Below are 20,845 nucleotides of genomic sequence, written 5' to 3' on the forward strand. Positions count from 1 at the left end.
TGATTTGTGTCTAGAGTTTTGTGTCTAGAGTTTTGAAAAATGACCACAAGGTTCTGAAATTAGTGCCAAAGGGATTGTAAAAAACTGTAATTCCTATTGATGGTTGAGCCTTCTGAAGAGTACCAATATGGCTGACCGGTGGCTTCAAAGCCTCTCATTGGCCAATACCAGAGTATGTGAGTGGAGCTGGAATGGAGCGAGGAGTGGAGCGTGCTCAATTTGACTGGAGCGTGGAGCGAGTTTCCCAAAGGCTGGAGCGCCGGCCTTCTCGCCCGCTCCAATTTCGCTCCAGTAGCGCACCAGGAGCGCTCACAGTATGCCCGGACCAGCCTGCATTTGTAGTCTACTTGTGTGCTGCTATGCCCCTTGCTTTAGCTACTGTCAGGGAGTTTGATAAATATTTGAAATGCCTAAAGAGAAAAAATGTATCTTGGGAGGAAAATGCTTTTACAGAGCAGGTAAGGATTTAAGAGGACACAAACATTTATTTAAAAAAAGTTTTTATTTGTCATACATTTATACATACACATCAGATCATAGATACATATTACAAAATGTATAGTATGTTAGCTTTGATTGGATAGTAAAGCTGGCACATTAACATACATGTTAAATACAAAAAAGTATAAAATATCACTAGAGATGAGTTCTGCTTCAACAATACTTTACAAATACTTTATTTTGTCAAATAACAACTGTGCCAGAATTCTGAGGTCAGATGAATTCCAGAATAACTCTGTCATTCCTCTATCTCATTGCAAAACGTCATTAAGAAGATGGGCTTAATGTATTCTAGTAGAATGGGCCATTTAGAGTTCCTTATTCCATTCTGAATCTGGGAATCTTCCACACAGAATTTCTGTAAAACCTGGGAATTTTGGAAAAGTTAAATACTGCCCTTAAAAGTGCATGACAAATACAAAATGTTTCTTTGCAGATCAGAAATCATTTATGAAAAAAAATATATAATATATATAAAATATATAAAAATGTTTTTTATTACAGTTCACCAGGTCAAGGGTTGCCTGTATTCCCATAATCACACTTATGTCGACATTTATTTATCTAACTCACATATTCACCACACGTTTTTTTTCCAAAGGAAAGAGTGTCAATGCAACTAGCCTTTTGTTTCTGTCCAGTCTCTGAGCAGTTTCACTCATGCTACTGTCAACTACTGGCTGAAATCATACAAAACCTTAGTAACAAATATTTAAGTTCTGCTTGGAAAGGACAGACTATCTCTGCCCTCTAAAGGCTTGAGGCCATCAGTTGGTATCAACAAAAGTACTCGTTAGGCGGTCCCTCAGTCCTACAAATGGCCTCGGAGTCCACACTGCACCTAGCAGAGAGCAGTCTGTTGGACTCGTCTGGCTGTTGCCTGGCAAGGTACTCCCCCTCCATCCCCTTAGGGTTCTGTCCCGGGGATAGGGTCTCGAATGTCACATATGATTCTTGGATATCTTTGGATTTTCTCCCCAGTAGCTTTTTGCAGCGCTTCTTGAGCGCCCCGCAGCAGACGATCAGTGTCAGGGGGACAGCGATCACGCAGGCCACGGTGATCACCACCACGTTAATGAGCTTCTGGGTGCCGCTTGCGCTGGCCGCCTCGTCCGTTGAGAAGATTACACACTGCTCCTTTTTAGGGATCAGGCCTTTGACGCAGACGCAGGCGATGTACTTTGTCCTTGGCACAAGGCCCTCAATAATGATCCGGTTCTTTCCCGCAGCGACGTTGATCCTCCGCATGTCCCTCTCGCCGAACACGGCGTACAGGACGCTGAACTCGGTGGTGTTCTTGGCCGCCGGGGCCCGCCAGTTCAGGGAGACGGTGTGGTCGGTGTCCCCGATTATCTTTACCGAACGCACCACCCGTTTCTCCGGTGGTGCCGGCGCCTGTAAAGAAGAGGCGTTGGCTGCTAGGTTGCTAAGGACCTCCTTCTCCACTTCCTGCATCGCCGTCTCCGTGATGGGAGGACCGGGCGTCTGTCCGTCAACCACGCTGTTGGAGATATCGTAGCTCTCGATATCATACTGTCCTGTAAAACCGCCCGGTCCTAGTGGTTCGATGATAGGCGTGGCTGCCGTGGTGGTTGGTGGAGGTATGTATTTTGCAACAAGTTTATCCTGGTAGGCAGCTTTCCCAAACCCACCAGTTTTCCGTCCCCTTTGGTTTCTAGTCTTGGAGCTGCCACCTTGTTCCTCATTTTTTAAGGAGTCTGTGATAACTAGGGAGATGATGGCATCTGCAGTCCCCAGGAAGTTGGTCGCTTTGCAGATGTATTTCCCAGAGTCCCTGTAAGAGACAGCACGAACACTCAGGATGGACCAAATGATTCCCTCCTTTGAAACTTCTTCCTGAACTATCAAAGAAATACGAAAGAAAGTGGTTGGATCAATTAGTGAAAAGAAATCAGGCCACCCATCTGTAATCTAGGAAATAAATCCATCCATCTGTAATCTAGGAAATAAATCCATCCATTTGTAATCCAATCTATTTCAGCTTCTGACTGTACAGTGCCAAAAATAGATTTCCTAAGTACGTACTTATTTTAGGCAACAGGCAGACATGTATTCCCTGGTCCCAGATCTGCTTGTGCTGTCGTGCCAACTACGCCAAACATGACCATAAGAGTTTCCAAGACAGCACACACAGATCTGGGACTAGGCTACAACCTGCCATGACTGGAGCAGGTTTAGCCAAACTAACTGTTTTGTGTTACCCTTTATCCATTTTTTTTTACGTATGTACTGTAGCTACTGCTTCTTGGCTGTATATCTATTTGTTACACATTAAATACATTCAATCAATAGATCAATGGAACTCACCAGTGCCGTTCATCTGTTTACCGTCTGCCCGGGTCCAGGACAGCTCTGGTACTGGGACTCCGATTGTCCCACAGCGCAGGAGGACGTTGTTCCCCAGGGAGCTCCTGACCCGGGCCACAGCCGTGTGGACACGGGGCTCCTGGCACTTCCGGAGCTCCGTCTCGCTGAACGACACCCCCGACAGGCTCTCTGGGTCCGCGCAGTGCAGCCTGGTGTCGATCAGAGTCACGGATGTGGATGGAGACTTCTGGAACTGGACCACGTCATAGAGCCGGCAGTCGCACAGCCACGGGTTGTCATGGAGACCTACATCAATTAAGAAAATAAACATTTCACCAGGATATACATTTTTGTTTTTGTTTATTAGACGCTCTTATCCAGAGCGACTTAAGAGTAGGTACATTCAACTAAAGTAGGTAAGATAACAACAATGGTAGCTAAACAAAGGTAAAATAAAACAACATCATTTTTAGCATGGCAATAGATAAGATAGATATGCTTTTTGGTCTTAACGTTTTTGCTCTGTCTGAACTATGACCATGTATTATGTGTTTACAATGGCAGTTTAGCAACAAAAAAAAGTAATTGAAAGTAGAAGTAATCATGCTAGTTTGAAGTGAGACTAGTGAATGTAGTCACAATTAACACTACAGTATGGCTACCTTTACTATAATTAGGGTAATCCTTACACTACTACCCAAATGCTGATGCTGTCTCCTCCAACTGTCCATGTAATGCTATGTAACACACCAAAGGTACTCATGAAATGCACGTTGGGATAAAACCACCTTGACAAGCAATGTTGTAGATAGCATTTTTTTTTAAACAACCTTTACCTGTGTATCAATTTCATGTCATTTACGGCTTGCAAACCAAATGGGATTCCCTCTAGGTAAATAAAGATAGCTTTAATTGGAATTGATTGATTAATTAATTGCTTAATTGGTTGTTTAGATCCTTACCTAGAATATATTTGGAACTTTCCCCATCTCCTTGAGATGGTTTCACAGATAACCACGTAAAGAGAACCTCAGGAGGAACCGTGACTAGGCTGTTGCTAGATAAGTCCAGGTAGGTCAGGTTCTTGATATAGATGGCCGCCTCGGCCGGGATCGACGATATCTTATTATTATGCAAGTCCAGTAGCCTCAGGTCGGGCATATCAGTCAGAGATTCCCAGGGAAAAGAGGTGAGAGCGTTCCCTTCCAGTCTCAGCTCATCCAGACTTCTCAGGCCACGGAAGCTGTCTACATTCAAAGAGTTCAGAGAGTTGAAAGAAATGCAGAGCAATTCCAAACTGTTGAGGTAGTGAAAGGTTTCGCTGGAGATCCTTGTGATGGCAGTCTTCTCGATCCGCAGTTTCAAGGTGTCTGTAGGAAAGTTGGGTGGGATCAGAGTGATCTCTGGGTCATTGCAAAGGACACTCCTAGATAGATGGAAAGAAAGGTAAACACAGGTTAGTGAATGTCACCGTATAACCTATTATAACAGGTGTATCTAGATAATTCAACTGTATTACAAGGTTGACTCAATTAACCATGGCCTTGTATGTGTTCATGAAATAGGATAGCTTGACAATTAATGCATACAACAACAAAAAATCACACTAAATATTTTATTTGCTCTGTTCTTAATCGTTCGTTTTTTCGCTTATTTTATTCCTCTGGGTCTAAACGTGATGAATACACCAGGATCAATGAAGAGCGGTAGATAGCCGAGTGTGTTGGGCCAGTAACCAAAAGGTTGCTGGATCGAATCCCTTCGAATCCCAAGGTTAAAAATATGTCATTCTGTCCCAGAACAAGGCAGTTATCCCACTGTCATTGTAAATAAGAATTTGTTCTTAACTGATTTGCCTAGTTAAAATGAAAGGGGATTAGAGCAGCGCAAATTAATCCTCAGACCTATATAAACAAAAAAAGAGCTGATTTTACCTGCATATTCCGACCCAGTAGCACACAACAGAAAAAAAACATATAGAAGTTGTTGACATTAAGATTTTAATTAGTTGTAATAATTGCATTGGTCTTACCTTGCTTTGGTTCCGTCAGATAGTTTGTGAAAGAAACAGCTACACTGAAACGGACACGTGCTGCATACACACCGTCCGAGGCAAAGTAACGCCAAGCAGAAACACAGACTAAAACCTTGAACCATTTTCTCTCCGAAACTTCACTATCAAATATAGAAGATAGTTAGATTTTTTTTTTTAAGTACTGTTTATTTTGTTCTTCCCGAACCTGCGATGCATCATGTGTGTGTCCTGCTATCTCAGTATCCCATATTGGTCTGAACGTCGTTCCCGAAGCCTGAGATAAAAAAGAACGGAGGGATTAGTGGAAAGGAATTGGGTTATTTTCATTTACGCGAGTATTGCCTCCTGGCAGTTGATTAACGAGCTGTGTAGGTTTGCTTATTTTTATATGCAGAGTAAAAACACTTCTCTATAGTTGGGGTTTATTATAGAGATGGGAGGGAACCATTAGTCTAAATGCAGAGTAAAAACACTTCTCTATAGTTGGGGTTTATTATAGAGATGGGAGGGAACCATTAGTCTAAATGCAGAGTAAAAACACTTCTCTATAGTTGGGGTTTATTATAGAGATGGGAGGGAACCATTAGTCTAAATGCAGAGTAAAAACACTTCTCTATAGTTGGGGTTTATTATAGAGATGGGAGGGAACCATTAGTCTAAATGCAGAGTAAAAACACTTCTCTATAGTTGGGGTTTATTATAGAGATGGGAGGGAACCATTAGTCTAAATGCAGAGTAAAAACACTTCTCTATAGTTGGGGTTTATTATAGAGATGGGAGGGAACCATTAGTCTAAATGCAGAGTAAAAACACTTCTCTATAGTTGGGGTTTATTATAGAGATGGGAGGGAACCATTAGTCTAAATGCAGAGTAAAAACACTTCTCTATAGTTGGGGTTTATTATAGAGATGGGAGGGAACCATTAGTCTAAATGCAGAGTAAAAACACTTCTCTATAGTTGGGGTTTATTATAGAGATGGGAGGGAACCATTAGTCTAAATGCAGAGTAAAAACACTTCTCTATAGTTGGGGTTTATTATAGAGATGGGAGGGAACCATTAGTCTAAATGCAGAGTAAAAACACTTCTCTATAGTTGGGGTTTATTATAGAGATGGGAGGGAACCATTAGTCTAAATGCAGAGTAAAAACACTTCTCTATAGTTGGGGTTTATTATAGAGATGGGAGGGAACCATTAGTCTAAATGCAGAGTAAAAACACTTCTCTATAGTTGGGGTTTATTATAGAGATGGGAGGGAACCATTAGTCTAAATGCAGAGTAAAAACACTTCTCTATAGTTGGGGTTTATTATAGAGATGGGAGGGAACCATTAGTCTAAATGCAGAGTAAAAACACTTCTCTATAGTTGGGGTTTATTATAGAGATGGGAGGGAACCATTAGTCTAAATGCAGAGTAAAAACACTTCTCTATAGTTGGGGTTTATTATAGAGATGGGAGGGAACCATTAGTCTAAATGCAGAGTAAAAACACTTCTCTATAGTTGGGGTTTATTATAGAGATGGGAGGGAACCATTAGTCTAAATGCAGAGTAAAAACACTTCTCTATAGTTGGGGTTTATTATAGAGATGGGAGGGAACCATTAGTCTAAATGCAGAGTAAAAACACTTCTCTATAGTTGGGGTTTATTATAGAGATGGGAGGGAACCATTAGTCTAAATGCAGAGTAAAAACACTTCTCTATAGTTGGGGTTTATTATAGAGATGGGAGGGAACCATTAGTCTAAATGCAGAGTAAAAACACTTCTCTATAGTTGGGGTTTATTATAGAGATGGGAGGGAACCATTAGTCTAAATGCAGAGTAAAAACACTTCTCTATAGTTGGGGTTTATTATAGAGATGGGAGGGAACCATTAGTCTAAATGCAGAGTAAAAACACTTCTCTATAGTTGGGGTTTATTATAGAGATGGGAGGGAACCATTAGTCTAAATGCAGAGTAAAAACACTTCTCTATAGTTGGGGTTTATTATAGAGATGGGAGGGAACCATTAGTCTAAATGCAGAGTAAAAACACTTCTCTATAGTTGGGGTTTATTATAGAGATGGGAGGGAACCATTAGTCTAAATGCAGAGTAAAAACACTTCTCTATAGTTGGGGTTTATTATAGAGATGGGAGGGAACCATTAGTCTAAATGCAGAGTAAAAACACTTCTCTATAGTTGGGGTTTATTATAGAGATGGGAGGGAACCATTAGTCTAAATGCAGAGTAAAAACACTTCTCTATAGTTGGGGTTTATTATAGAGATGGGAGGGAACCATTAGTCTAAATGCAGAGTAAAAACACTTCTCTATAGTTGGGGTTTATTATAGAGATGGGAGGGAACCATTAGTCTAAATGCAGAGTAAAAACACTTCTCTATAGTTGGGGTTTATTATAGAGATGGGAGGGAACCATCAGTCTAAATGCAGAGTAAAAACACTTCTCTATAGTTGGGGTTTATTATAGAGATGGGAGTGGACCATTAGTTTTGGTGGTTAATTTACTTTTATAGAAGCACTGTATGCATTTTCTTGAATGTGACAATATAAGGTAAGTGCAAAAGGAAGCTATTATTTTTTCAAACATAACTATTACCATAGTCTGTCATTAAAAGGTTGCATACCATGATTTTGACATAGAACTCATTATTTCTTCCATTTTTTAAACTTTGTGCAGTATTTTCAGGCTAAATATCTATTAACAAAGTCACACCGATGAAAGATATCCACCAGTATTATCAAAACCCATACCAGTAGCAGCCTCCCTTCCCCCAATGCACTGTGGGGTACAGTGTTCTAGACCCCAGTGAGACCCTACATGACATGGAACGCACCACTAGATGGCAGCTAAGAGTGATAGAAAACAATCCATCCATTTGATTTGTAAACTTTCATGACCTGTATATTTTGGCGAGTCAGGGTCATGGTTCTAGAGTCAGAGTAAGAGTTCTAGAGTCAAAGTCAGTATTCTAGAGTCAGAGTTCTAGTCAAAGTCAGGGTTCTAGAGTCAGAGTAAGAGTTCTAGAGTCAACGTCAGGGTTCTAGAGTCAGAGTCAGGGTTCTAGAGTCAGAGTAAGCATTCTACACAAGGGATTCTGATGACTTCAACATTCTATGACTATGCTTCTTCATCCACTTAATGTTTATAGCCCATTGTTCCTGTAGGTCTGGACATCTATTAGTCTGCAAAACTACTGATCCCTCCTCATGACACACTTTCCATCTGTGAGAGTGGCTTAGTGTGAGTACACAGTCTGTCCCCGGTCTCTATTCAGACACTGATGTAAAATGCACCCTGAAATGGCACCCTATCCCCTATATAGTGCACTACTTTTGACCAGGGCCCATAGGGTAGTAATGCACTATATAGGGAATAGGGTGCGGTTTGGGACCGGGCCATAAACAGCCAGGTGCAGACAAAAGCTTTAAAGATTTCAAGCGAATTTGCGACCAGGAGGCAAATCCCAGCCTCCAAACAACTATGTGTCTTTAATCCAGTTATCTATCTATGGCCCTTATTAATACATCTTAAACCCACTTTCATTCTGGAGGGGTTTTCTAGCACTTGAAAAAAAAACTCCTCCACTTGCATGTATTATCTGGGCTCTAGGTTGTGTGTGTGTGTGTGTGTGTGTGTGTGTGTGTGTGTGTGTGTGTGTGTGTGTGTCCTAAGTAATGTGAATGAGTATTTATAAAGAGGGCTGCCTTCTGCTTTAGTAAGTTGAGTTGAGTTAAGTTGAGCTGAGTTTTTTTAAGTTGAGTTTTGAAATGTTAAACAATTGTGTGTTATTCAATGTCTAAAGTCCAAACTAAGGCAGCTGGACTTACATCAACAGTGCAATCTTTGTTTTATTGCTACATCAACAGATTATAACGGTAGGTGAAATGAACTATGTCCCAATAGGCAACACATGGAATCTGTGGGTGTTGTTTCTCGTGCCATAAAAAAAAGGTGAGGTCTTTGATTACAATTTAATATTATTCATCCAGTTTAAGTGGGATTCAAATTCTACCCTATTCCCTATGTAGTGAACTACTGGTCCTGGTCTCTGGTCAAGAGTAGTGAACTACTGGTCCTGGTCTCTGGTCAAGAGTAGTGAACTACTGGTCCTGGTCTCTGGTCAAGAGTAGTGAACTACTGGTCCTGGTCGCTGGTCAAGAGTAGTGAACTACTGCTCCTGGTCTCTGGTCAAGAGTAGTGAACTACTGGTCCTGGTCGCTGGTCAAGAGTAGTGAACTACTGGTCCTGGTCGCTGGTCAAGAGTAGTGAACTACTGGTCCTGGTCTCTGGTCAAGAGTAGTGAACTACTGGTCCTGGTCGCTGGTCAAGAGTAGTGAACTACCGGTCCTGGTCTCTGGTCAAGATTAGTGAACTACCGGTCCTGGTCGCTGGTCAAGAGTAGTGAACTACTGATCCTGGTCTCTGGTCAAGAGTAGTGAACTACTGGTCCTGGTCGCTGGTCAAGAGTAGTGAACTACTGGTCCTGGTCGCTGGTCAAGAGTAGTGAACTACTGGTCCTGGTCGCTGGTCAAGAGTAGTGAACTACTGGTCCTGGTCTCTGGTCAAGAGTAGTGAACTACTGGTCCTGGTCTCTGGTCAAGAGTAGTGCAGTAAATAGGGAATAGGGTGCCATTTGGGACGCCAGCAAGCTCTATTGTTTAAGTCTTTACTGTTGTTACAGTACATTAGGACCATCTCTAGGCTATCCAAGGCTTTGGGCTCTACTGATGAAGTATGAACCTGGGACCATCTCTAGGCTATCCAAGGGTTTGGGCTCTACTGATGAAGTATGAACCTGGGACCATCTCTAGGCTATCCAAGGCTTTGGGCTCTACTGATGAAGTATGAACCTGGGACCATCTCGAGGCTATCCAAGGCTTTGGGCTCTACGGATGAAGTATGACCCTGGGGCCATTTCTATGCTATCCACGGCTTTGGGATCTACGGATGAAGTATGACCCTGGGGCCATTTCTAGGCTATCCACGGCTTTGGGATCTACGGATGAAGTATGACCCTGGGGCCATTTCTAGGCTATCCAAGGCTTTGGGATCTACGGATGATGGATGAAACTGAGCTAATGTATCACATACCAACTCATAGAGCCTAGTCATAATGCCATCTAATGCTTTGACCCATATATATATATATATATATATATATATATATACATATTGAAATTGAATGTATAACTCAATATGCTTTGTAAGCTTCCAGCTAGCACTTAAAGTTACTGTAGGTCTATGTTTATGATGTCATGGATGGTGAAGGCAGCAGGTAAAGATGTAGGATCTTAATTTGATCACTCTTTTGTTGCTGAGCATTTTCCTGCATAGAGGAAATTCTAACTTGTAGTGAATTCAAGGTTTAAAAAGGCTTCTAAAGTTTGTAATTTATAGTTTAAAATGTCAGACTTGATTAGCCCTATCGAAAAAATGAATCAAAAATATCCATTAATTATAATCCACATAATAATTCACGTTTTCTGTTGGTGCTGGATCATTTTCCTGCCATAGCAAACTGGCTCAACTAAGATCCTACATCTGTAGGCCTACCTATCTAAATATATATGTATATGTTATTTAAACTTTATTTAACTAGGCAAGTCAGTTAAGAACAAATTCTTATTTACAATGACGGCCTTACACCGGCCAAACCCTAACCAGGACGACGCTGGGCCATTTGTGCGCCGTCCTATGAGAGATATCCTTCATTGTCATGTACCATATAATGTTTAGCCTACAAAGGATAAAGCATGATCTGTGGGTTTAGAGTTCAGTGACTACCACTGGTCAGTAGTAGCCTATAATGTGAGATAGGCGGGCTCCTTATCAGTTGTTTTATAGATCAGCGAGCTGCGCATGCGCACTAGGTGCGCAGAAACCACTTCAATGAACACAAAGAAAAATATATTTTCGGAAAAAGAAGAAAATAGTTCATATCCAATGTGTAGCATACTCTATCATTATCATTGTACCTCTAATTAGAACATTCCTGTAGGGATTGGTAAGGTTTTTTCTTGAGATAAGTCCTTGAATGTCTTTTCACGTGAAAGAGCGTTTATAAGGAGTTCAGTCTTAGAAACCTCTGGCACTTTTAGAAGCGGAAATAAACGTAGAGGAATTATCTGTAGTGTCCCGACAATTATAGTAGCCATTAAAAAATGGCAGCATACACATTACCGGAGGGATTCTCCGATTTTGACATGTTTGCATTCGGTTCAGCTCTTCTTGTTGGAGGTAAGTGAAATATTTTATGCCAAATATGTTGAAACGAAAGTTTTTATTTATTTGCACTAGAGAAACGGCTGCCAGAGGATGGAACCCTGTGGGCTTTTAAAGGGATCTTAAATGGATAGGCCTAAAGAATTTAAAGTCGGACAAAACAAAAATGATTTGGCCCGAGAAATGCTTTGAAGATTCTTCAAGTAATTACAGCAATTTGGCAACTTCAAATCATCCATGAATGTCAATGTGATAATTGCTATTATGTGCTATAATTGTAAGATAAGGTTTTGTAAGGTTGAAATGTGAAAGTGAAATAAAAGTATGTGTGCTTAAAATTCAACAATTTCGGACATATCCAATACGTGTAACTTAACTGAAATGTTAAACCTCCATTTCGTCTGTTTATATCATGGAATCTATCACAAGTTGTTTCCCTTGATGATTTCTTTCTTTCCTGTGTGTGTTTTAGGTCTTCTTGGATTCTTCCTCAACGCCATTTCAATATTGGCCTATATTAGCGTAAAGCAAATGCGAACTCCCAGTAATTTTCTTGTGTTTAACCTTGCTGTGGCTGACATTATGCTCAATTTAAACGGCCTGATCGCTGCTTACGCCAGTTTATTTTATAGGTCTGAATTTTTGTCCTCTGACACTACATTAACTCCTTTGGAGGTTGCCTAATTTATGTGTACAATAGTTGTTGCAAAACATGCGTTTATGCATTGATCTAAAAGTGGTTTACAGAATGATTTGTGCTTACATCCTTTCTAGAGAGGCATTCAAGTAAGGCACATGTGTCATGCATTTCTGAGTAGCTATAATGGATATATGCTATACTACACAAAAGGGTGATTCCTCACGAAACTAGGGAAAAAATTACTCATTTTTTTTCATTTTTTTTTTCATGAAATGTAATCTATATAAGGGTCCTTTGGAGGAAGCATTGTTGACATGTATCTGACATTTGTATCTTCAAGCATAATTTAACTTTTTTTTTACGAAGTTTGAACATTTGTGACATTTTGGCCTGACCCAGGTCTCCTTTAAGACACCAACAAAATGGGTGTCAAATGTAGCTTTTCTACTTGTTCTCTAGTATGAGTACTATTTTGATTTCAAAAACATATTTTATAATTATTGAAAAATATAGAAATGTTGGTTAGGGCAAATTGTTCAACATAATGTTGAACATCATATACTCTACGATCATATACTCTACGATCATATACTCTACGATCATATACTCTACGATCATCTCCTCTACGATCATATACTCTACGATCATCTCCTCTACGATCATCTCTACGATCATCTCTACGATCATCTCCTCTACGATACTCTACGATCATCTCCTCTACGATCATCTCCTCTACGATCATCTCCTCTACGATCATCTCCTCTACGATCATCTCCTCTACGATCATCTCCTCTACGATCATCTCCTCTACGATCATCTCCTCTACGATCATCTCCTCTACGATCATATACTCTACGATCATATACTCTACGATCATATACTCTACGGGCATATATACGTTCCAGAGGGATCTCTGCTAGTTTTTAAGTTATGACCCATTTTATTCAGAGAAAATGGTAGAGTAGGCAATGTGACCAATCACAGCCCTCCTTTTATTTGTATAATTTCACATCCTGCAAATCACCAGTAGAGGGTGACAATTTTTTTTGATCAATTTTTGCATTCACCCTGTTGGTAATGCGTACTAATTGGATCATAACTCTAAAAGTATCAGGGAGTCCACGGTGGAACTTTGATATGCCTGTTATTATGCACAAAAAAAACTATATTTAAAAATAATGTATTTAATGTATTTATATTTGTCAATATTGACAAATGAATGTACTTTATAACAAGCAGAACAAGAACAAGCAGCAAAGTTTCATATGACACCGATTTTTCATCTATAGATGAAACAATATGGAGTCTTAAGGGAGGAAAGGGGTAAGGCCAAAATGTCACAAATATTAACATTTCAATTAATTATTTCTCAATTATGCTTTAAGATACAAATGTCAAATATACATCAAGAATCCAACCTCCAAAAGGAACCTTCTATGGATTAAATTATGTAAAAATCCCCTAAAATCATGGTCTTCTTTTGTTACGAGAGGAATCGGCCGTAACTGTAATGTTGAACTGTTGTTAATGTATGTGATCCTGATTTCATAGTTCAACTGTAGGTGTATTTGATATAACAATTTGCAGCAATATGAGTCACCATGTTTATGATGGGAATACAAACACCAAGGCTGTGTTTAGACAGGTAGCCCAATTCTGATATTTTGTCAATATATGTATATTTTTTGACCAATCAGATCGATCTTTTGTAAATAATCAGGCAAAATATCGGAATTGGGCTGCCTGTGTAAACGCAGCCTAAATGTGCTCCTCTCTTCTCGTCACCCTAGACACTGGCCCTGGGGCCAAGACGGATGTAGCAACCACGCCTTCATGGGGATGACAGCAGTTCTGGCCTCTATCAGTTTCCTGGCTACCATCGCCTGGGACAGATATCACCAATATGTGACCAGTGAGTAGAATCCTACTGTACGGCGGCAGGTAGCCTAGTGGTTAGAGCGTTGGGCCAGTAACCGAGCTGACAAGGTAAGAATATGTCGTTCTGCCCCTGAGCAAGGCAGTTAACCCTCTGTTTCCCGGGTGCTGTGGATGTTGATTATGGCAGCCCCCCCCCCCCCCCCGCACCTCTGATTCAGAGGGGTTGGGTTAAATGCGGAAGACACATTTATTTTTTAATTATTATTATTTTTTAAACAATTTTACCCCCTTTTTCTCCCTAATTTTGTGGTATCCAATTGTTAGTAATTACTATCTTGTCTCATCGCTACAACTCCCGTACGGGCTCGGAGAGACAAAGGTCGAAAGCCATGCATCCTCAAATGCGTAAGACACATTTCAGTTGAATGCATTCAGTTGTACAACTGACTAGGTATCCCCCATTTGCCCTTTCCCAGTATGTGTTCATGTCATTTACTATAGTGCTATTGATTATGAAACATTTGATTGATGTACTATATACATACTCTTGCAAATTCCAATAAACTTAACTTTATTATGTTCCAGATCAGAAGCTGTTTTGGAGCACGGCCTGGACTATTTCAATCATTATCTGGGGGTTGGCCATCATCTGGGCGGCCGTCCCTCTGATTGGTTGGGGAGTTTATGACTTTGAGCCCATGAGGACCTGCTGCACACTAGACTACACCAAAGGAGACATGTAGGCTACGTTTATATTAAAATGTAGGTTATTTAGCAGACAATCTTATCCAGAGCGACTTACAGTCAGAAAATGAAATGTGTGCACAACCTCATGTTCTCTCTCATCTGTGGTGCAGGGAATTCCAATTCCTGAAGGTCATTTAATTGTAAAACAACAACTTCCTTACACACTGTTACCTCTACACGCGTTGATGTTTCAACCAGAGACCCTACAAGACTTTACAATGTCTAAAGATTGACTCCCAAATACCCTTCTGTCTAAACCAGCTGTTGGCATCACTGTTTTGCTTAGTCAAATGTCAACAATGGAATAACAGAAACTGGGATTTAAGACAACCAAGCAGATTACCTCAAAAGTAGGCTCTTTACCCCAGTTGAAAACATCCAGCATTTCACACACAGAATGAGCACTTCCAAAAAATCTCTAATGGATTGGGATTATTCATTTTGGACAATAAAAACAATGCTGTCTAGCAATGTCTCCCGCTTACTATGGTTGCAACATTCCAAGGTTTTCCATAAGTCCCAGTTGGAAGATTCCCGGAATCAGGAGGGAATAAATCAGGAACTGCGGAACCCTCTAGGATATCTGGAAAACCTGGGAATTTTGGGAAAACTACCAGAATTTAGCAACCCTAGACAAGTGAGGATACCCCATGTTTAAAGATACACTGTATTATACAGTGTATGTCGTTATACCGTCCATGTTCATCTCCATTCAACAGGGACTACATTACCTATATGGGGGCCCTGACGGTCTTCTACCTTATCTTCCCTGCTTATGTCATGAAGTCCAACTACGACGCCATTCACGCATACTTCAAGAAGATCCACAAGCACAGGGTAAATAAACCCTCCAACATTCTACCGTTAGAACATTTGAATGTTCTTTGGAACATTACAACGCATTATAATAATACCATTCATCTTTGGCCAGAAAAACATACTTCTCAATATACAGTGCATTCGGGAAAGTATTCAGACCCCCTTGACTTTTTCCACATTTTGTTACATTACAGCCTTTTTCTAAAATAGATGAGAAAAAATACACACAAAGACCCCACAAAGTGAAAATTAGTTTTTAGATATTTTTGCTAATAAATAAAAAACTGAAATACATTATTTACATCAGTATTCAGACCCTTTGCTATGAGACTCGAAATTAAGCTCAGGTGCATCCTGTTTCCATTGTCACTATGTTCTGTGTGGGGGTACATAGAGTCACTATGTTCTGTGTGGGGGTACTTAAGTCACTATGTTCTGTGTGGGGGTACATAGAGTCACTATGTTCTGTGTGGGGGTACTTAAGTCACTATGTTCTGTGTGGGGCTACATAAGTCACTCTGTTCTGTGTGGGGGAATATAACAGTCACTATGTTCTGCTCTTTTATACATTATGTGATTTTGATATGTTATTGTGTGACTTCAAAAGCCAGAAAAGTCTAAACAGGAGTAAAGTAAGTGTAGGGGTTAGAATGTATGGTAGGGACATCCCAAGGATTCCAGATAGCTTTAACCCTTAAAAGTCCCATTCAATACAATTTTATTGACTGTCCTTGTATTCCAGTGGAACACCAGCATACCACTGAGGGTTCTGTTGTTCTGCTGGGGACCCTACGAAATCATGTGCATCTACGCCTGCTTTGGCAATGCCAGACTGGTCTCTCCAAAGCTGAGAATGGTGAGCAGTTCTTTTTCTTCTACCTTTTTCCCTTTTCTTCAATTCTTTTGGTCTTTTTTTTCTGTTTCTTTCTCTCTGTGCTTGATAATTCTTTATTTCAATTAAATTTGAATGGAGATTTGTTTTATTTAAATCTTTTAACAAGAAAACATCTTTATTCATCTCCTAGTTACTTCCTGTTTTGGCGAAAACGAATCCTATTTTCAACGCGTGGCTTTATTCCTTTGGGAACGAGTTCTACAGAGGGGTGTGGCAGTTCCTGACTGGCCAGAAGTTTACTGAGCCGGTCGTTGTGAAGTTAAAAGGAAGATAAAGGAAGTTTTCCATTCTGACATTCTAATTCCATGGTTACACTACTGTACAGGCCATGGAATTAGAATGTTCCATTCTCACATTCTAATTCTATGGTTACACTACTGTACAGGCCATGGAATTAGAATGTTCCATTCTCACATTCTAATTCTATGGTTACACTACTGTACAGGCCATGGAATTAGAATGTTCCATTCTCACATTCTAATTCTATGGTTACACTACTGTACAGGCCATGGAATTAGAATGTTCCATTCTCACATTCTAATTCTATGGTTACACTACTGTACAGGCCCTGGAATTAGAATGTTCCATTCTCACATTCTAATTCTATGGTTACACTACTGTACAGGCCATGGAATTAGAATGTTCCATTCTCACATTCTAATTCTATAGTACAGGCTATATCCAAACAACATCCTCATCATGCACTCTCATTGCAGTAGGTTTCACATTGGAAGAATGGTATTTGTACAAGGTGGTGAACTTAATGTTAATTGTTTATTTAGCTGGCTTGGGAAACCATGGGTCCAATGTAGCTTGTCAATAGCGGTATGGTGGCTGACTCTCCATTCAAATAGACTTTGGGGAGAAGCACCTGCTATTAGATTGAAGGATGTCTCATGATTGACTAGACATAGGACACTCAATGACCTACGTTGTAATACAAATACCACAGTGCTCTTAATGTGGTGTTCATGCTGAGTTATTTCAAGGTAATACGACCAGAGATCAACTTAAAAGTGGACCAAACTTAAGGTTCAAGTCATGTTAATGTAATGCCGTTTAATTTTTTTTAAATTTTTATAGCCAATAGCTTTACTTCTAGAAGTTTCCCTGATGTATCCCTCCAGCACTGTAATAAACACAGCAAGGTATTCCGCCATGCAGCCGCTCTTCAATCTGACTCCACTGTCCTTACCTGGAAATGGTGTGATTCTCAGCATGCCGCTGTACCTGTACAGCTGTAAAAGGATGAGACTTCAAAAAAGAGCTATACTCTGACCACACCTGGGTTCAAATACTATTTGAAATCTTTCAAATACTTTAACCTGCCTGGAGTGCCAGATGGGCAGGGTACACAGTTTTTTAAATGTTTTTTTTTACAGTATACAATTTCAAGGCAATCTCAATCGAGCCAGGATAAAGTATTGGAAATTATTTCATATAGTGACTGAACCCAGGTGTCATTCAGCCAAGACATTTCATGCTATGGAGGTTGTTGTATAGTTGTGACCAAGTAGATTTATTGTGTGACTTTTTTGGTTCCTGAGGAGTTTTAGGATTGTCTCCCAAATTACACCCCATTCCCTATTTAGTGCACTATGTAGGGAACATGGTTCAATTTGAAATCTGAAGACAAAAGCCTTGATGTGATGTAACCTCTTCACAGTATAGCCACCAATCTTTCTGTGAAGAACTATTCTCTGTAGGTACTTTACTGTGGAGACAGAACGTAAAGAAGCAGGATCATCCCTGTTTAAAGGAAGTGGCGAAAACCACTTCCCTTAAACACTGAATCCCACGGAGGAAGTTTGTGAATGACCAATGCTCCCTATGTTACAAAGTCTTACATTACATTACATCCCCATATAGTCTGGAGTAAACTAGATGTAACCTAATAATGTTTGGTGTATTGAATGTGTTTGTTGTTGTTCTAATATAATATGCCATTTAGCAGACAGATTGACAGTCATGCGTGCATATATATACATTTTTGAATGTATTTGCACGTTCAAACCGTAATCTTAGACTATCACATTGTGTCCCGTTGTGTCGTTTTAACTTTGTCTATCTTTGTGTAGCAGACGCCTCCATGCATAACCTTACGTTAAAAACAAACAGTCAATCTACTCCATTGCAGTTGTTTGCAATGTTGTCTTTCTCAGTTTTGTTTCTACTCCCAGTCATGTGTTCTGGTCCCAGGTGAGGTAAGCATGGCAGACATCAACACAGTGGTGTAACGCGCCAGCGCCTGTCACTGTGTCGTCTGAGCTGCTTAACATGGAGTCTCCAGTCCTGAAATAAACCTTTAACGAGTGGAGTGAACTAATGCAGCTAAGTCCCTGACACAGCCGCCTGTCACAGTAATCCTGTGTGGCACAGCACCAGGGCCTGTCAGAGCCACATCACCCAATCAGCAGGGGTGTTGCAAATGGCAACCTATTCCCTATATAGTGCACTACTATGATCCAAGACCTAATAGCCACCTATTCCCTATATAGTGCACTACTATGATCCAAGACCTAATAGCCACCTATTCCCTATATAGTGCACTACTATGAACCAAGACCTAATGGCCACCTATTCCCTATATATTGCACTACAACAGAGTGGGGAATAGAGTGTCATTTGAGACGCAAACTGCAAATAGACAACAGCCTTCCTCCGGGGGAGGAGTTGACTTTCTCCTAACTCACCTGAATGTTACAGTTTGGCAGGTTCAGAGAACCCTGTTGACCAATAAAAAGGGTCCTGGATGTTACAGATTGTCAGGTTCAGAGAACCCTGTTGACCAATAAAAAGGGACCTGGATGTTATAGTTTGTCAGGTTCAGAGAACCCTGTTGACCAATAAAAAGGGTCCTGGATGTTATAGTTTGTCAGGTTCAGAGAACCCTGTTGACCAATAAAAAGGGACCTGGATGTTACTACAGTACTCTAAGAAAGTACTACACACCATCATTACAGTATGTTTTAGGAGGGTTGACAGAATGATGTAACCAAACCATTTATTTTTATACAAATTGGGCAACGTCTTGTATTTTCCTGAAATGTATACAAAACACAGTTCTGAGATCATTTTTAGTGAGAGCAGAATTGGTGGAAATGACAGAATGCCAACTAGTTCTGGATAAATCAACAAAATGTTTTATTTAAAAAAGTAAAAAAAAAAAAATGTAGAGATAGATTAGATCAATCCTGAACTGTGAGATGTAGTAGGGAGTTGTAATTTCCAACAGGCCAACATTGTACATAGTTTACCTCAGAAAACTTGGTAATTAACTACAATGACTATAATCCATTGCGCGCCCGCTGAGAGAAGAGAGAAGCACCGATCGAGAGATAGAAAGTTTAGCGAGCCTGAAAATACATGATTTTAGATATTCAGCAGTCATAAAAGTATGCCTTCTTTACTTTGAAGAAATACTAAAATAGTGATTTTGTCAAACAGCATAGGCAGTAACTCTAGTAACTCTATAGAGATGAGATGTTGACTTGGAATTAAATAAATAAGTCATCAAATAAAACACATTTGTTGAAAAAAAAGGTTTGGTTCCTTTAAGAGGTTTAAAGTAACGTGACTGCTGTTAATTGTTTTATTCTGTGTTACAGAATTCAACATACATAATGCATAGCACTTTTATTTTTTTAAATGATAGAAATTGAAAAACGTGATTCTTTTTTAATAATCGAACCGAAACTGAACCGACCTCAAAAATACTAATCTATGTAGAGCACTACTTTTGACCAGAGCCCTATGGTAGGGAATAGGGGGCCATTTGGGATGCGTGTGAAGTCTGAGGGGTTCATGAACTGACATTAACATACTTCGAAGAACTCAAACACAATTGGTAACTGCCTGGTACAGTACACAATGCTAACTACAGATGTAGGATCTTAATTTGATCACTCGGATGTTGCAGGAAATTTCCTGCACAACAGGAAATGCAAACGTATAGTGTATTTCAAGGTTTAAAAAGGTGTGTAAAGTTTGTCATTTCCATTTAACAGACTTGAACTAATAAAAAAGTATCAACACCTTCAAAAATGTCCATTCATTGTAATTCACCCATAATTCAAATTTCCTGTTTCTGACATGGCATGCTATTCACTATATAGTGTCCCACATTTGGCTACAGTAGAACTTGATACCATTAGCTGGGAGGCGTGTAGAATGTCATTCATTGTATGCTGTAGCATTAAGATGTCCCTTCACTGGAACTAAGGGGCCTGAACCATGAAAAACAGCCCAAACCATTATTCCAAATTTTACAGTTGGCACGATGCATTCTGGCAGATAGCGTGCTCAGATTCTTCCGTCGGACTGCCAGATGGTGAAGCGTGATTCGTCACTCCAGAGTCCAAAGGTGGCGAGCTTTACACCACTCCAGCTGACGCTTGGCATTGCGCATGGTGATCTTTGGCTTGTGTGATCTTTGACTGCTTCACCATGGAAACCATTTCATAAATCTCCCGACGAACAGTTCTTGTGCTGACGTTGCTTCCAGAGGCAGTTTGGAACTCGGCAGTGAGTGTTGCAACCCGAGGACAGATGATTTTTACGCTCTTCAGCATTTCCTGTTCTGTGAGCTTGAATGGCCTATCACTTCAGGGCTGAGCTGTTGTTGCTCCTAGACCTTTCCACTTCACAATAACAGCATTTACAGTTGACCGGGGAAACTCTAGAGGGGAGAAATTTGACAAACTGACTTGTTGGAAAGGTGGCGTCCTATGAAGGTGCCACAAAGTGACTGAGCTCTTCAGTAAGGGCCATTCTAC

At 40.3% G+C, this 20,845-nt stretch overlaps 2 protein-coding genes across 6 annotated transcripts; one reads left to right on the plus strand and one right to left on the minus strand.

The window, feature by feature from the left end:
- Positions 1-483: 483 nt before the first annotated feature.
- Positions 484-7,212, minus strand: LOC109882731 (leucine-rich repeat, immunoglobulin-like domain and transmembrane domain-containing protein 1). Its single transcript, XM_020474822.2, has 4 exons — positions 4,862-7,212; positions 3,792-4,255; positions 2,830-3,135; positions 484-2,363 (listed from the first exon to the last, which is right to left on the minus strand). The coding sequence occupies exons 1-4, from the start codon at positions 4,984-4,986 to the stop codon at positions 1,279-1,281; spliced, it is 1,980 nt and encodes a 659-aa protein (XP_020330411.1). The 5' UTR covers positions 4,987-7,212; the 3' UTR covers positions 484-1,278.
- Positions 7,213-10,578: 3,366 nt separating this feature from the next.
- Positions 10,579-17,965, plus strand: LOC109882729 (RPE-retinal G protein-coupled receptor). 5 transcript variants are annotated; one of them, XR_004204454.1, is made up of 7 exons: positions 10,579-11,106; positions 11,564-11,613; positions 13,522-13,643; positions 14,195-14,371; positions 15,076-15,193; positions 15,918-16,031; positions 16,201-17,965. XR_004204454.1 is itself a non-coding variant. In XM_031799311.1 (7 exons), the coding sequence occupies exons 1-7, from the start codon at positions 11,031-11,033 to the stop codon at positions 16,342-16,344; spliced, it is 888 nt and encodes a 295-aa protein (XP_031655171.1). In that variant the 5' UTR covers positions 10,586-11,030; the 3' UTR covers positions 16,345-17,965. The 5 variants fall into 5 exon arrangements, 3 of the variants coding, with proteins under 3 accessions (XP_031655171.1, XP_031655170.1, XP_031655169.1); XM_031799311.1 differs by having other exon boundaries at positions 10,586-11,106; positions 11,564-11,723; positions 14,195-14,348; XM_031799310.1 differs by lacking the exon at positions 10,579-11,106 and having other exon boundaries at positions 11,127-11,723; positions 14,195-14,348; positions 16,201-16,378; positions 16,439-17,965.
- The last annotated feature ends 2,880 nt before the right edge of the window (positions 17,966-20,845 follow it).

This window comes from Oncorhynchus kisutch, linkage group LG20 (genome assembly GCF_002021735.2).
Source record: "Oncorhynchus kisutch isolate 150728-3 linkage group LG20, Okis_V2, whole genome shotgun sequence".
In the NCBI taxonomy this organism is placed as follows: domain Eukaryota; kingdom Metazoa; phylum Chordata; class Actinopteri; order Salmoniformes; family Salmonidae; genus Oncorhynchus; species Oncorhynchus kisutch.